Source organism: Cetorhinus maximus, unplaced genomic scaffold (assembly GCF_964194155.1).
Source record: "Cetorhinus maximus unplaced genomic scaffold, sCetMax3.hap1.1 HAP1_SCAFFOLD_1613, whole genome shotgun sequence".
NCBI lineage: Eukaryota > Metazoa > Chordata > Chondrichthyes > Lamniformes > Cetorhinidae > Cetorhinus > Cetorhinus maximus.
The window spans coordinates 53,622-70,591 of NW_027597553.1; the positions used below are offsets into that span (position 1 = coordinate 53,622).

The 16,970-nt window shown below is 48.4% G+C and overlaps 1 protein-coding gene across 3 annotated transcripts in view; it reads left to right on the plus strand.

Moving 5' to 3' along the window:
- LOC144676452 (tumor necrosis factor receptor superfamily member 10B-like) overlaps window positions 1–13,846 on the plus strand; it is a 49,946-nt gene extending 36,100 nt beyond the window's left edge. The window contains exons 4-10 of one of the 3 annotated variants that reach the window (XM_078536864.1): window positions 6,699–6,793; window positions 6,892–6,993; window positions 7,701–7,748; window positions 8,101–8,141; window positions 9,851–10,093; window positions 11,185–11,233; window positions 12,736–13,846. In XM_078536864.1, the coding sequence (XP_078392990.1) occupies window positions 6,699–6,793; window positions 6,892–6,993; window positions 7,701–7,748; window positions 8,101–8,141; window positions 9,851–10,093; window positions 11,185–11,233; window positions 12,736–13,022 (865 nt within the window). In that variant the 3' untranslated portion in view covers window positions 13,023–13,846. Of the gene's footprint in view, window positions 1–6,698; window positions 6,794–6,891; window positions 7,000–7,700; window positions 7,749–8,093; window positions 8,142–9,850; window positions 10,094–11,184; window positions 11,234–12,735 lie in introns of all 3 variants that reach the window. The other 2 variants (XM_078536863.1, XM_078536865.1) reach the window with 2 other exon arrangements.
- The last annotated feature ends 3,124 nt before the right edge of the window (window positions 13,847–16,970 follow it).

Sequence of the window (16,970 nt, forward strand, 5' to 3'; positions counted from 1 at the left end):
CCCTCTGCCCTGTCCACATCAAACACTACTAGGACAGGTACAGCACGGGGTTAGATACAGAGTAAAACTCCCTCTACACTGTCCACATCAATCACTCCCAGGACAGGTACAGCACGGGGTTAGATACAGAGTAAAGCTCCCTCTACACTGTCCACATCAAACACTCCCAGGACAGGTACAGAATGGGTGAGATACAGAGTAAAGCTCCCGCTGCACTGTCCACATCCAACACTCCCAGGACAGGTACAACACAGGGTTAGATACAGAGTAAAGCTCCCTCTGCACTGTCCACATCAAACACTCCCAGGACAGGTACAGCACGGGGTTAGATACAGAGTAAAGCTCCCTCTACACTGTCCCAATCAAACACTCCCAGGACAGGTGCAGCACGGGCTTAGATACAGAGTAAAGCTCCCTCTACACTGTCCCCATCAAACACTCCCAGGACAGGTACAGCACAGGGTTAGATACAGAGTAAAGCTCCATCTGCACTGTCCACATCAAACACTCCCAGGCCAGGTACAGTTAGATACAGAGTAAAGCTCCCTCTGCACTGTCCACATCATACGCTCCCAGGACAGGTACAGCACGGGGTTAGATACAGAGTAAAGCTCCCTCTACACTGTCCACGTCAAACATTCCCAGGCCAGGTAAAGCACAGGGTTAGATACAGAGTAAAGCTCCCTCTAAACTGTCCACATCAAACACTCCCAGGACAGGTACAGCACGGGGTTAGATACAGAGTAAAGCTCCCTCTGCAATGTCCACATCAAACGCTCCCAGGACAGCTATAGCACGGGGTTAGATACACAGTAAAGCTCCCTCTACACTGTCCACATCAAACACTCCCAGGACAGGTACAGCACGGGGTTAGATACAGAGTAAAGCTCCTTCTACACTGTCCACATCAAACACTCCCAGGACAGGCACAGCACAGGGTTATATAGAGAGTAAATTCCCTCTACACTGTCCACATCAAACACTCCCAGGACAGGCACAGCACAGGGTTATATAGAGAGTAAAGCTCCTTCTACATTGTCCCAATCAAACTTTCCCAGGCCAGGTAAAGCACAGGGTTAGATGCAGAGTAAAGCTCCCTCTACACTGTCCACATCAAACACTCCCAGGACAGGTACAGCATGGGTGAGATACAGAGTAAAGCTCCCTCTGCACTGTCCACATCAAACACTCCCAGGACAGGTACAGCACAGGGTTAGATACAGAGTAAAGATCCCTCTACACTATCCACATCAAACGCTCCCAGGACAGGTACAGCACGGAGTTAGATACAGAGTAAAGCTCCCTCTGCCCTGTCCACATCAAACACTACTAGGACAGGTACAGCACGGGGTTAGATACAGAGTAAAACTCCCTCTACACTGTCCACATCAATCACTCCCAGGACAGGTACAGCACGGGGTTAGATACAGAGTAAAGCTCCCTCTACACTGTCCACATCAAACACTCCCAGGACAGGTACAGCACGGGGTTAGATACAGAGTAAAGCTCCCTCTGCACTGCCCACATTAAACACTCCCAGGACAGGTAAAGCACGGGGTTAGATACAGAGTAAAGCTCCCTCTGCACTGTCCACATCAAACGCTCCCAGGACAGGTACAGCACGGGGTTAGATACAGAGTAAAGCTCCCTCTGCACTGTCCACATCATACGCTCCCAGGACAGGTACAGCACGGGGTTAGATACAGAGTAAAGCTCCCTCTACACTGTCCACGTCAAACATTCCCAGGCCAGGTAAAGCACAGGGTTAGATACAGAGTAAAGCTCCCTCTACACTGTCCACATCAAACACTCCCAGGACAGGTACAGCACGGGGTTAGATACAGAGTAAAGCTCCCTCTGCAATGTCCACATCAAACGCTCCCAGGACAGCTATAGCACGGGGTTAGATACACAGTAAAGCTCCCTCTACACTGTCCACATCAAATACTCCCAGGACAGGTACAGCACGGGGTGAGATACAGAGTAAAGCTCCTTCTACACTGTCCACATCAAACACTCCCAGGACAGGCACAGCACAGGGTTATATAGAGAGTAAATTCCCTCTACACTGTCCACATCAAACACTCCCAGGACAGGCACAGCACAGGGTTATATAGAGAGTAAAGCTCCTTCTACATTGTCCCAATCAAACTTTCCCAGGCCAGGTAAAGCACAGGGTTAGATGCAGAGTAAAGCTCCGTCTACACTGTCCACATCAAACACTCCCAGGACAGGTACAGCATGGGTGAGATACAGAGTAAAGCTCCCTCTGCACTGTCCACATCAAACACTCCCAGGACAGGTACAGCACAGGGTTAGATACAGAGTAAAGATCCCTCTACACTATCCACATCAAACGCTCCCAGGACAGGTACAGCACGGAGTTAGATACAGAGTAAAGCTCCCTCTGCCCTGTCCACATCAAACACTACTAGGACAGGTACAGCACGGGGTTAGATACAGAGTAAAACTCCCTCTACACTGTCCACATCAATCACTCCCAGGACAGGTACAGCACGGGGTTAGATACAGAGTAAAGCTCCCTCTACACTGTCCACATCAAACACTCCCAGGACAGGTACAGAATGGGTGAGATACAGAGTAAAGCTCCCGCTGCACTGTCCACATCCAACACTCCCAGGACAGGTACAACACAGGGTTAGATACAGAGTAAAGCTCCCTCTGCACTGTCCACATCAAACACTCCCAGGACAGGTACAGCACGGGGTTAGATACAGAGTAAAGCTCCCTCTACACTGTCCCAATCAAACACTCCCAGGACAGGTGCAGCACGGGCTTAGATACAGAGTAAAGCTCCCTCTACACTGTCCCCATCAAACACTCCCAGGACAGGTACAGCACAGGGTTAGATACAGAGTAAAGCTCCATCTGCACTGTCCACATCAAACACTCCCAGGCCAGGTACAGTTAGATACAGAGTAAAGCTCCCTCTACACTGTCTGCATCAAACACTCCCACGACAGGTACAGCACGGGGTTAGATACAGAGTAAGCCTCCCCGTGCACTGTCCACATCAAACACTCCCAGGACAGGTACAGCACGGGGTTAGATACAGAGTAAAGCTCCCTCTGCACTGCCCACATTAAACACTCCCAGGACAGGTAAAGCACGGGGTTAGATACAGAGTAAAGCTCCCTCTGCACTGTCCACATCAAACGCTCCCAGGACAGGTACAGCACGGGGTTAGATACAGAGTAAAGCTCCCTCTGCACTGTCCACATCATACGCTCCCAGGACAGGTACAGCACGGGGTTAGATACTGAGTAAAGCTCCCTCTACACTGTCCACGTCAAACATTCCCAGGCCAGGTAAAGCACAGGGTTAGATACAGAGTAAAGCTCCCTCTACACTGTCCACATCAAACACTCCCAGGACAGGTACAGCATGGGTGAGATACAGAGTAAAGCTCCCTCTGCACTGTCCACATCAAACACTCCCAGGACAGGTACAGCACGGGGTTAGATACAGAGTAAAGCTCCCTCTGCAATGTCCACATCAAACGCTCCCAGGACAGCTATAGCACGGGGTTAGATACACAGTAAAGCTCCCTCTACACTGTCCACATCAAACACTCCCAGGACAGGTACAGCACGGGGTTAGATACAGAGTAAAGCTCCTTCTACACTGTCCACAGCAAACACTCCCAGGACAGGCACAGCACAGGGTTATATAGAGAGTAAATTCCCTCTACACTGTCCACATCAAACACTCCCAGGACAGGCACAGCACAGGGTTATATAGAGAGTAAAGCTCCTTCTACGTTGTCCCAATCAAACTTTCCCAGGCCAGGTAAAGCACAGGGTTAGATGCAGAGTAAAGCTCCCTCTACACTGTCCACATCAAACACTCCCAGGACAGGTACAGCATGGGTGAGATACGGAGTAAAGCTCCCTCTGCACTGTCCCAATCAAACACTCCCAGGACAGGTACAGCACGGGCTTAGATACAGAGTAAAGCTCCCTCTACACTGTCCCCATCAAACACTCCCAGGACAGGTGCAGCACAGGGTTAGATACAGAGTAAAGCTCCCTCTGCACTGTCCACATCAAACGCTCCCAGGACAGCTATAGCACGGGGTTAGATACAGAGTAAAGCTACCTCTCCACTGTCCCCATCATACAATCCCAGGCCAGGTACAGCACGGGGTTAGATACAGTGTAAAACTCCCTCTGCACTGTCCCCATCAAACACTTCCAGGACAGGTACGGCACGGGGTTAGATACAGAGTAAAGCTCCCTCTACACTGTCCCCATCAATTTCTCCCAGGGCAGGTACAGCACAGGGTTAGATACAGAGTAAAGCTCCATCTGCACTGTCCACCTCAACAACTCCCAGGCCAGGTACAGTTAGATACAGACTAAAACTCCCTCTGCACTGTCCACATCAAACATGCCCAGGACAGATGCAGCACGGGGTTAGATACAGAGTAAAGCTCCCTCTACACTGTCCACATCAAACACTCCCAGGACAGGCACAGCACAGGGTTATATAGAGAGTAAAGCTCCCTCTACACTGTCCACATCATACACTCCCAGGACAGGCACAGCACAGGGTTATATAGAGAGTAAATCTCCCTCTACATTGTCCCAATCAAACATTCCCAGGCCAGTTAAAGTACAGGGTTTGATACAGAGTAAAACTCCCTCTGCACTGTCCACATCAAACACTCCCAGGACTGGTACAGCGCAGGGTTAGATACAGAGTCAAGCTCCCTCTGCACTGTCCACATCCAACTCTCCCAGGACAGGTACAACACGGGGTTAGATGCAGACTGAAGCTCCCTCTACACTGTTCCAATCAAACACTCCCAGGACAGGTAGAGCACGGGCTTAGATACAGAGTAAAGCTCCCTGTTCACTGTCCCCATCAAGCACTCCCAGGACAGGTACAGCACAGGGTTAGATACAGAGTAAAGCTCCCTCTGCACTGTCCACATCAAACGCTCCCAGGACAGCTATAGCAAGGGGTTAGATACAGAGTAAAGCTCCCTCTACACTGTCCCCATCAAACACTCCCTGGGCAGGTAGAGCACAGGGTTAGAAACAGAGTAAAGCTCCCTCTGCACTGTCCACATCAAACACTCCCAGGACAGGTACAGCCTGGTGTTAGATACAGAGTAAAGCTCCCTCTACACTGTCCACATCAAACACTCCCAGGACAGGTACAGCACGGGGTTAGATACATAGTATAGCTCCCTCTGCACTGTCCACATCAAACACTCCCAGGACAGGTACAGCACGGGGTTAGATACAGAGTAAAGCTCCCTCTGCACTGTCCCCATCAAACACTCCCAGGACTTCCACAGCACAGGGTTATATAGAGAGTAACGCTCCCTCTACATTGTCCCAATCAAACATTCCCAGGCAGGTAAAGCACAGGGTTAGATACAGAGTAAAGCTCCCTCTACACTTTCCACATCAAACACTCCCAGGACAGTTACAGTACAGGGTTAGTACAGAGTAAAGCTCCCTCTACACTGTCCACATCAAACACTCCCAATACAGGTACAGCGCGTGGTTAGATACAGAGTAAAGCTCCCTCTACACTGTCCACATCAAACACTCCCAGGACAGGTACAGCACGGGGTTAGATACAGAATAAAGCTCCCTCTACACTGTCCACATGAAACACTCCCAGGTCAGGTACAGCCTGGGGTTAGATACAGAGAAAATTTCCCCCTGCACTGTCCACATCAAACTCTCCCAGGACAGGTACAGCACAGGGTTAGAAACAGAGTAAAGCTCCCTCTACACTCTCCACATCAAACACACCCAGTCAGGTACAGCACGGGGTTAGATACAGAGTAAAGCTCCCTCTACACTGTCCCCATCAAACACTCCCAGCACAGGCACAGCACAGGGTTATATAGAGAGTAACGCTCCCTTTACATTGTCCCAATCAAACATTCCCAGGCAGGTAAAGCACAGGATTAGATACAGAGTAAAGCTCCCTCTACACTGTCCACATCAAACACTCCCAGTCAGGTACAGCACAGGGTTAGATACAGAGTAAAGCTCCCTCTGCACTGTCCACATCAAACACTCCCAGGACAGGTACAGCCTGGTGTTAGATACAGAGTAAAGCTCCCTCTACACTGTCCACATCAAACACTCCCAGTCAGGTACAGCACGGGGTTAGATACAGAGTAAAGCTCCCTCTACACTGTCTCCATCAAACACTCCCAGGACAGGCACAGCACAGGGTTATATAGAGAGTAACGCTCCCTTTACATTGTCCCAATCAAACATTCCTAGGCAGGTAAAGCACAGGATTAGATACAGAGTAAAGCTCCCTCTACACTGTCCACATCAAACACTCCCAGTCAGGTACAGCACGGGGTTAGATACAGAGTAAAGCTCCCTCTGCACTGTCCACATCAAACACTCCCAGGACAGGTACAGCCTGGTGTTAGATACAGAGTAAAGCTCCCTCTACACTGTCCACATCAAACACTCCCACGGCAGGGACAGCAGAGGGTTAGATACAGAGTAAAGCTCCCTCTACACTATCCCCATCAATCACAACCAGGACAGGTATAGCACGGGGCTTGGTACAGAGTATGTCTCCCTCTACACTGTCCCAGCAAACACTCCAGGACAGGTGCAATGCAGTTAGGTTCAATGATAAGACCATTTCCCGTGGTTTGAATATTCTTGTCATCTGTTCTGATTCTCTAGCTGTCCAGAAGGTCAGATTGTGAAGGTTGAATGTTCTCGAACATCAGATACTGTGTGTGGAATGGCAGAAACCTCTACGGCAACGCTATCGGGAGGTGAGCGTTTTTATACTCTCCGTGCTTCTTTAAAAGGAGCTGTTCTATTTTGTTCCCGTGACCTACGTGTTAATGACTGGAATCTCCTGTTCTTTCAGATGCCATTGCTTTGATTGTGGTGTTGCTTGTTATGCTGATTATTCTGTGTGTCTCTCCGATCATTTGCTGCAAGAAGACTCGATGCAAGGAACAGTTTCACAGTGAGTGTATTAATAAATCAATCGGATTCAGGCCTTGTTCCCTGTCTCTGGTTTACCTACAATTTTGTGGATGTCCCAATGTTCTTCACAACTAATAACAAACATTTGTAACAAAGTCTCTGTTGTAGTCCTAATTTGTGCAAAAGCAAGATCCCACAATCACCAGGCTGATAAATGACGAAAAGCACAATGAATAAATGTTGGCAAGGACATTGAGGCGAACTCCCCCGCTCCCCTGACATATTGCCATGGGATCTTTTAAATCCACCCAAGAAAGCAGAGGGGTCTCGATTTAACCTTTCACTCGAAAGGCAGCCCCTCCCACAGCGCAGCGCTCCCTCAGCACTGCCCCTCGGACAGTGCAGCGCCCCCTCGGCACTGCCCCTCGGACAGTGCAGCGCCCCCTCGGCACTGCCCCTCGGACAGTGCAGCGCCCCCTCGGCACTGCCTCTCGGACAGTGCAGCGCCCCCTCGGCACTGCCCCTCGGACAGTGCAGCGCCCCCTCGGCACTGCCCCTCGGACAGTGCAGCGCCCCCTCGGCACTGCCCCTCGGACAGTGCAGCGCCCCCTCGGCACTGCCCCTCGGACATTGTATAGAATGTGAGCCTGCATTTGGTGTCGCACTGCCTTGAACCCCCGGCCTTCTGTCTTGTATCTAACAGCAATGAAATTGCTGTGATTGTTTCTCTCGTTTTATTCCCTGCAGCGATCCATTCAATGGTTAACACATGGCTGCGCAAACCGGACTCTGCAGGTAAGTGAGAAATGGGGACCAGACGAGACTGTCACTGGGCAATGAGGGAGGGCGGCGTGGATTCAGGGGCACAGGAAATCCTGATGAGCAGAGTGATAACTGTGGGCCAAAATCCAGTGCTTCATTCCTAACCTTACACCCCTGACCCCCGCTCCCGATGATTCCCACTCTCTCCTGGTCCTTGAAGAATCCCAGTCGTGAGCCAATTTTCGGAATATCTTGTACCAGTGACGATGTAGTATGAATGACATAACATGCAGGCCACCATCTGGGGAATTGGGGGGATGTTTTGGACATTTGTACTCTTTGTATTTTATGTCTGTGATGTGAGTGTCACGTCTCTATGTTACAGATCCTGGAAGTGAGGCTCTGGAGGACGAGCACCTACCGCAGGTGAGTAAATGGTTAACGTCCTACTGATAGGACCCAGATCTCCAGCTCTTGTTTAAACACCCAGATTGATCCTCCTTAATGTTATAGGGCCAGGCTGCAGTAACTCTGAATTAGTGAGGGCAAGTCAGGACATGCCCTACCCCTGTAGGGCCATACAGAACAAAGGGGAGGGAGATGGAGAAACCTCTGCTTTCACAAACTCCCGGCTCGAGATTTAAATAGCTGGTGGTAGCTTTCTGCCATTTGCGTTTTGTCTTCAACACTGGGATGGTTATATTGTCAGCGGGACCCAGGCGTGGGGTGTTGTATTGTTGCTACTGAAGGCTGGGATGGGCCCTCAGAACTCAATAGGCCCTATATTCTCCTTTGCAGTTTCGGACGATTGAGAGATGTATTTACGGGGAAGCCAGACAAGCATGTGAGGGAGAAGGGAATAGAGGATTACGGTGGTAGATTTAGATGAGGAAAGATGGGTGGAGGGGTGGAGTGGAGCATAAACACCAGCATGGCCTGTTTGGGCCGAATGGCCTGTTTCTGTGCTCTATATCCTATGTAATCCCATGAGAGGTGATCCCATTGAAGCATATAAAAATCTGAGGGGGCTGGACAGGGGAGATGCTGAGAGGATAAGGGGGAATTTTGGACTGAGATGAGGAGAAATTTTTTCGCTTGGAGGTTTGTGAACCTTTGGAATTCTCTACCCTCAAAGGCTATATTCTCACTAGGGCCTCGAGTATATTCAAGACTGATCTATAGGGAATCAGGGAAAGAACGGGGCATTGGGATTGACATAGAAGTTCAGCCACAATCTTACTAAAGGAAGCTGCAGGTTTGAGGGGCCGAGTGGCCTACTCCTGCCCCTATTTCATACGTTCTGGTTACCCGATCACGGGGAAGGATGAGGTGGCTGCCGGTGGTGACTCTATACCGGGAGCTGTGTTAAGCTCAGTACTTACACACAAGGGAAAGGGCACCGTCAGTGGAACAGATTTAGGAAGGTGGACTGCCGAAGACAGTGAGGTGATCACTGAGAATGTCAAACCTGTCATAAAAAATTGATTTAAAGGGTGGTGGTGATCAATAGCTTTTACTCGGTAATTTCTCCCCAGGAGGGCATATTAAACTGATTACAGGCATCAAGAATTTAACAAACATCCTACACTGTTCTCCTGGGCACCTGGGCTGGGGAGTGCTCGCTATCTGCATTCCACTGAAGGCTCCATTTGTTCTCATTCTTTCCTGGTCTGCTGTTCACAGCAATAACACTTCATTTTTTTTTCTGCCCATTGATTAATTCCTCCTCAATCCTCAACCACATCCCAACCCTCAACCCTTACAAGTTGTTGTCCCAGCTCCCCTTTGTCACAAAATGCGCCATGGTTTTCTGAGGTGGGGGAACGAGAGGTGTCAAACAGGCAAATGTATCCACCCTCCACGCAGACCTGTTAGAAACTGTATCCGAATCCCCCACACATCCTGCTACAAACCTTCAGCGAATCCTTATTGGCACAGAAGGAGGCCATTCAGCCCATCGAGTCCATGCCGGCTCTCTGTAGAGCAATCCAGTCAGTCCCATTCCTCCACTCTATCCCCGTAGTCCTGCAAGTTTATTTCCCTCAAGCCCCCATCGGAAATCATCGACTGGACAGTTCCTGCTCAGTTGTTTGGAGACCCAGTGTGAAGCCTAACCCCCCATCTTCTCCCCATAGGATATTGGAAGCCAGGCTCAAAGAAGGGGAGCAGTTGAATGTGGAGGCAATGAGAGGATGGACAATGATGTCAACGAAGCTCGGAATGAGAGGGAGGCTTTACTGCAGAACAGCCCGAATGCCTTAGCAAAATTTCAAGCTGAAACCCCTGTGCTGAGCCCATCAGATGCTGGGTCACCCTCCGGCTCAGGGGTTGACCCTCTGATGGTGCAACCTGAACAGACTGACCCCAATGATCCGAGGGTAAGTACCTGATAAAAGCTTTCCATCTTAATGCTCATCTTTGTGTTGCTTTTGGGAACTTCCTCCCCTGGGTAACCTGGTTGGGGAGGGGAGGTAAGCAAAGTTACCCACTTTGGTCAGCGGGGTAAAGAAGCAAAGTATCTTTTTTAAAGGGTGACGGACTGGGAGATGTTAGTATTCAGATGGCCCTGGGTGAGCTTGTACATGAATTACAGAAAATTAACATACAGGTACAGCAAGAAATTAGGAATGCTATCTTAGCCCTCATCAGAATAAGGAAGACTTTCTACAATTATGGAGTACTGTGTACAGTTCTGGTCTCCTTATGTAAGGGAAGACTTACATGTTTAAGAGGGAGTGCAGCAAAGGTTCACGAGGCTGATCGCTGGGAGGAGATTGTCCTGAGAGGAGAGATTGAGTAGAATAGGTCTATACTCCCCAGAACTTAGAAGAGGTGAGCTCGATGACATGTATAAAATATTTAGAGGGCTTGAAAGAGGAGATGGTGAGAGGCAGTTTCCTCATTTGAGGAATCCAGAATTAGGGGGTCACAGTCTCAGAATAAAGGGTCGGCCATTTTGGACTGAGATGAGAAATTTCTTCACACAGAGGGCTGTGAATCTTTGGGAATCTGTCTACCCCAGAGAGTGGTCGATTGTGAGGTGTTGAGTATATTCAAGACAGAGGTTGATCTGATAGATTTCTTTTGGCCAGCAAGGGGCATCAGATGAGAAAATGGAGTTGAGGTAGAAGATTCGCCAAGGGCTGATGAATAAAGCAGCAGGCTCGAGGGGCAGTATGGCCTACTCCCATTCCTTTTCCTTGTGTTCTTATGCGACACCTTAACTTGAATTAGCTTCTCCATTTTAAGTTTCTTCACTATAGATTTACCACACCAACTTGAAACGAACAGCTTGGGAATTCTAAAGGTACATGAAACACTCATTCCGGTTAGCCCTGTACACACAAACCTCACACACCAGTGTCTGAACATACAAGAAATTGCATAAGAATTTTCAACAGATTTAACTGTTATGAAAGCTTTTGCCATTCACCCTTTTCATTTCATATTATTGACCTGCATTTTACAGGAAAATCCTCAACCTTTTCAGATGGTCGAAGAATTTCCTGATAGTGAAGGTAATCTTCTAAAAATTGATCTAATTGTTGGTCACTGGTGGTTGGAATTGTGACTAAATCATTTCCTCTTTATTTCCTGTGGGTTTCCCTTTAGCTCTGTGGAAAGGCTCTCACCCTTGTTTTCAAATCCCTCCATGACCCCTCACTCCTTCCCTATCTCTGTAATCTCCTCCAGCCTCACAACCCTCTGCGATCTCTGCACTCCTCCAATCCTAGCCTCTTGTGTATCCCTGATTTCTGTCGTTCCATCATTGGTGGCCGTGCCTTCAGCTGCCAGAGCCTTAAATTTTGGAATTCACTCCCTACATCTCTCCAGCTTCCTCACTTTTCCTTTAAGATGCTCTTTGAAGCCTACCTCTTTGACCAAGCTTTTGGTCACCTGTCCTAATATCTCCTTTTGTGGTTGAGTTTTAAGTTTTCTGTGATAAGGTTCCTGTGGAGCACCTTTGCGTGTTTGACTGCGAGAGAGGCGCAATATAAATACAAGTTATCACATCACAGTCAGTCGTCAGATTCTGTTGCCCATGGCGACCAGTCTACTATGGGTGGAGGGAGGGCAGTTGTGCAGGGGGCCTCTGGGCAGAGCGGAGGTCCTGAGCCCAGCTTTCTATTATTTGGCCATGGGTTTGAATCCAGGTTCCTGCGAGTGAAACGATGGCGTGAGTCAGGGCATCACCAGCTTCATACCAGTCATGAAGGTGCTGATTCATCCTGACGTACCAGGCTTCACTGCCCCAGCCCCAGCAGACCTGTCTGTCACACAAGGTAGGTGGGCAATTGGACTTTGAACCTGTTCGAGCCTGGCCATGCCGAGTGACTTGGAACTCTGTTATGTAATCTGCATTGACCCTACTGTGCACCCTTTCTCCCCCCCGCCCCCCTTCCCTGAACTGGACTAACTCTGATCTTAGCTTTGGGGGAGACGGTGGCTTAGTGGTATTGTCACTGGACTAGCCATTCAGATTAATTTTAATAAAGGTATTTTAGATTCAGGTTAATGCTCTGGGGACAAAGGTTCAAATCCCGTCATGGCAGCTGGTGCAATTTAAGTTCAATTAATAAATCTGGAATATAAAGCTATTCTCAATAGTGATGACCATGAAGCTATCATCGATTGTTGTAAAAACCCATCTGGTTCACTAATGCCCTTTAGGGGTGGAAATCTGCCGTCCTTACCTGGTCTGGCCAAATGTGACTCCAGACCCACAGCAATGTGGTTGACTCCTAACTGCCCTCTGAAGTGGCCTAGCAGGCCACTCAGGTCAACAAATGCTGGCCTTGCCAGCGATACTGACAGACCCTTGAATGCACTGAGATTATCCACTGCAGTTGAACCCCCTCTGTTTTGCTGTGTTGGAGGCTGACCAGATAAGGTATGATGGACAGGTTGCAAAATATTCTCCTCTGCAGCTTTTGGGTTGTACGGCTGTTCTGACGCAACTTAGCTCTTGGGAAGTGAAGAAACAAAAATGAGAATCTGCTTGTGGTTTGTGGTTTTTCAGGCTTGAGGCAGAGTTTCTCATCGTTTGTTGATGTGGTCCCTATCGTAAGGTGGAAGGAGTTCATGCGGAGGCTTCAGCTGACTGAAAACCAGATCGTAGAGGCTGAGCGCAATAATGCGTTCAATGTTAAGGAAGGACATTATCAGATGCTTCATACTTGGCTTCAGAAAGCAGGTAACAGAGCCTCGATTAAGGCTCTGCTGCAGACCCTACATGAAATGGACCTGGTGGCTGCAGCTAATGAAATAAGCCTATCCATACTTAGTAATGGAAGCAAAGAGCACTGAATTTTTGGGATGATTTTGCTGACGGTTTGAACAGAGAAACATGAATGTTGGATGAATCCTCCAGTAGCCAGGACTGGCTGGGACCTCACTGTGGTTTGAGGCTGGACGACTATTTCACCCATGAAGAAAAACAATGGATTCTGAGCTCAGTGACTCAAAATATTCCTGATTCTTCAGTTCCTCTGGTTCACTGTCTGCATTCCTGACCTTTCAATCAAATTCAGCATTGGGCAGCAATGCCCAGAGGAACTTTATAAGTTGAAGGATGTGCTTTGTATTTAATGCTATTTTTTAATAAAAGGTATTTTAGATTGTTAAACAGAGCGACCTCCCTCAACATTTGATTCAAAATGGCTGCACGGAATTCTGAAGACGTGAGCTGACAAAAGGACCTGTTATCATTGGCCTATTGTTTAGAGGCTGGCTGGTGTCTTATTGGCGCCCTCAGTCAGTTGGCCGGCTGATACTGCTTGAGAACTGCTAGTTAAGCACGTTATGATGTTCCTGTAACCAGTGAGCAAGAGCTCCACCTGCTCGGGAACTTCATCCAGCTACCCGTCACAAAAAAAAATAAGAATCAGAATTAATTTCAGTTTTTGCTACTGCGTGATGTGGCGCCGAGCAGGTTTTACTTCCTTTTCCTGGCCGGGTAAGATAAGAAGCATTTCCGATTGGCCGTTGCATTGGCAGGCTGGATGGAGGAGAGGCCTGGAATCCCACTCCTGCTGGACTGTGCATCCGACGGACCATCAGACAGCAAAGGCTGGTGGCACAGTTGAAATAGTGAGCTGCTGCTCAACGTCTCTGAAGCAGAGGGCAAAGGGGGTGATGAGGGCAAAGGGGGTGATTGATCCGCCCTGAGCTGTTGTACTGGGAGGGGGACGGGGGGAGAAGCTCAGCAGGTCTGCTGTGCCTTGAACAGAGTTGGGGGGAGCCAACACAACAGTGACTGGGGCTCACTACAAGGTGCTACAGCTGTGTAGCACTGACTGAGTGTATGCAACACAGGGTGACATTCTTTTGGAAACCAAATTCATGGACGCACAGGGCAGAGAGCATAAAGCAGAACACCCAGGACATAACACATAGATTTGTGTAGCGAAACATGTTTAACAGCTAATATTACACATAAACACTACACATAGCATTACTATGGATGTGACATGACACTATTGAAGCCCGTTTAGCCAGTATTTGCAAATAGTACAATGATTCAGAAAAGTCAGTTTTCCACTTGAACTGTCTACATGGTCTTTCAGAGAAACTCTTCACATCATTTAACAACCTCAATAATTGCCTGGTCATGCAGAACTTGAATCTTGCTGAAAAGAGAGACATGTTGTTGAAGCTTTACCTCTTGCACTCATCAGGACAAATGAAAGAATGCCAAATTTCAAACGTTCACAACAATTTATTCTACAGGAGAAAAATCACAACAATTGATACTGCAGGAGAAAATCACAACAATTGATACTGCAGGAGAAAATCACAACAATTGATACTGCAGGAGAAAATCACAACAATTGATACTGCAGGAGAAAATCACAACAATTGATACTGCAGGAGAAAATCACAACAATTGATACTGCAGGAGAAAATCACAACAATTGATACTGCAGGAGAAAATCACAACAATTGATACTGCAGGAGAAAATCACAACAATTGATACTGCAGGAGAAAATCAGTACCTTTTTCTCCTGTGGTATAAATCATTGTGATACTTTAAAATTTGGCATTCTTGCATTTGTCCTGATGAGTGCAAGAGGTAAAGCTTTGACAACATGCCTCACTTTTCAGCAAAATTTCAGTGGTGCTGTGCCATCTATAGTCAACCCTCAGTTTGAAATCAAAGATTCCTGTAGCTACTGCAAATTTCTTTCAGTAGATTTTTAGCTCAGTGCAGTGTGAGATGTGTTTGAGTTTGTGACCAGTTTCTCTGATTCCATCCTTGAAGAGTATGGGAGGACTGACTACAGGGCTAATTAGGGCGGAGAGGATTCTGCAGTTGAGAGAGGGAGGAATAAATATTGCTGAAAGGATCGGAACTCGAGAGGGAAAGCATCAGTTGTGACTGACTGGGGTAGAGTCAGAATGGAGTGATTTCAAGTCCCACTGCAGAGAGTGGGCACTTTAGCTGCTGTAATTTCTTGCATTATGACACTTTTTTCAGAACTGCCTGTCTGTGCCTCATGTATTGAGTTGAGTGCAACCAATAAGCTACCAGTGCTGATTGCTGGAACCAACTGAATGAAGGAGCTAGTAACCAATTGGATTGCCTATGGCTGGAGCTCTGCTCGGAAACCTGTAATGGGATCTAAGAGAGGGAGAGAGAGAGAGAGAGAGTTCATCACAAGTGCGATGACTCTGAGATTACTGACTCCCTCTTGGCTAATTTAACATTGTTGTCAATAGACCCAAAACATTGTTTGCACAATTGTTTATGGTAAATTGCAGAAGTTGTGTTTCAATCAACTGTTTCCAACAATGTGAAAATTTAAATAAATTGAATTTAACAATGAATGTTGGTCTTATCTTTGAGATAGACTTTTTTTTTAAAAAGTGCACTTCACAACTACTGGTGGTATTTTGGACACTGTTTGATGGGAACAGTGTGGAAGGAGCTTTACTCTGTATCTAACCCCGTGCTGTACCTGTCCTGGGAGTGTTTGATGGGACAATGTAGAGGGAGCTTTACTCTGTATCTAACCCCGTGCTGTACCTGCCCTGGGAGTGTTTGATGGGGATAGTGTAGAGGGAGCTTTACTCTGTATCTAACCCCGTGCTGTACCTGCCCTGGGAGTGTTTGGGGGGGACAGGGTAGAGGGAGATTTACTCTGTATCTAACCCCGTGCTGTACCTGTCCAGGCAGTGTTTGATGGGGACAGTGTAGAGGGAGCTTTACTCTGTATCTAACCCCGTGCTGTACCTGCCCGGGGAGTGTTTGACATTGACCCTTTATGATATTTTTCCCTTTTATGAGGTCACAGTCACTGCTGTCCTCTAGTGCTGATGTCACTGTTCCACCTGGTTTATATTTGACCTGGCCCCTGAGCCTGGAGGCAGTGAACATGCTCCCCCAACAGGACCATCAGTAAATGCGGTGAGTCCCAGGTTCAGGAGATAATGCTGGAGAAGGTGGCTCTCTTGTTATGTACTCTTGTATGGTCCCTCATCTGACTCCTACAGCCTGCTTTCTGACAGTGAATGCCAAGAGGCTCCTCCTAACTCTAGCATGCAATGCCTCTGACCTTGTCCCTGTCATTGCCTCAGTACTCACACAAGTTCAGGGGGCATTTTGCACTGATCAGAAATTAACTATTGGGGCCAAGGGCAGCGTCTGATGGAGCTAATCCAAATTGATGTGGATTTGCAGCCTGTTCTCCCTCCCCACTCCCCACTCTGGCTGACCCACCATGGCCTTCCACTGGATGTCATTCTGGAGCTGGGGCCGATCATAGTGCCCCTTCCCATCTCTAGTTAATCCATTCATGCTGATTCCATTTCTAGTTGAATTTTAAACATTTCCCTCTTCGTTTCTTGTACAGAGTGAGGAATCCTGGACATCTCCAAGAACCACTGCAATTCTCATTCCCTATTTCTGTGTCTTCTGCCCTTTATTTGTTCCTCACTGCTTTCTCTCTCCCCCATCTGGACTTTCTCTCCATCTCTCACGCCTTTCGTCCTTGTGTGTCTGTCTCTTTCTCTCACTCTGTCTCTTTTGCGCTCTCTCCCTGCCTCGCCCTCTCCCTGCCTCGCCCTCTCCCTGCCTCGTACTCGCCCTCTCCCTGCCTCGCCCTTGCCCACCCTCTACCTCACCTTTGCCCTCTCCCTGCCTCGCCCTTGCCCTCTCCCTGTCTTGCCCTCGCCCTCTCCCTGCCTCGCCCTCTCCCTGCCTCGCCCTCTCCCTGTCCCTGCCTCACCCGTGCCCTCTCCCTGCCTCACCCTCG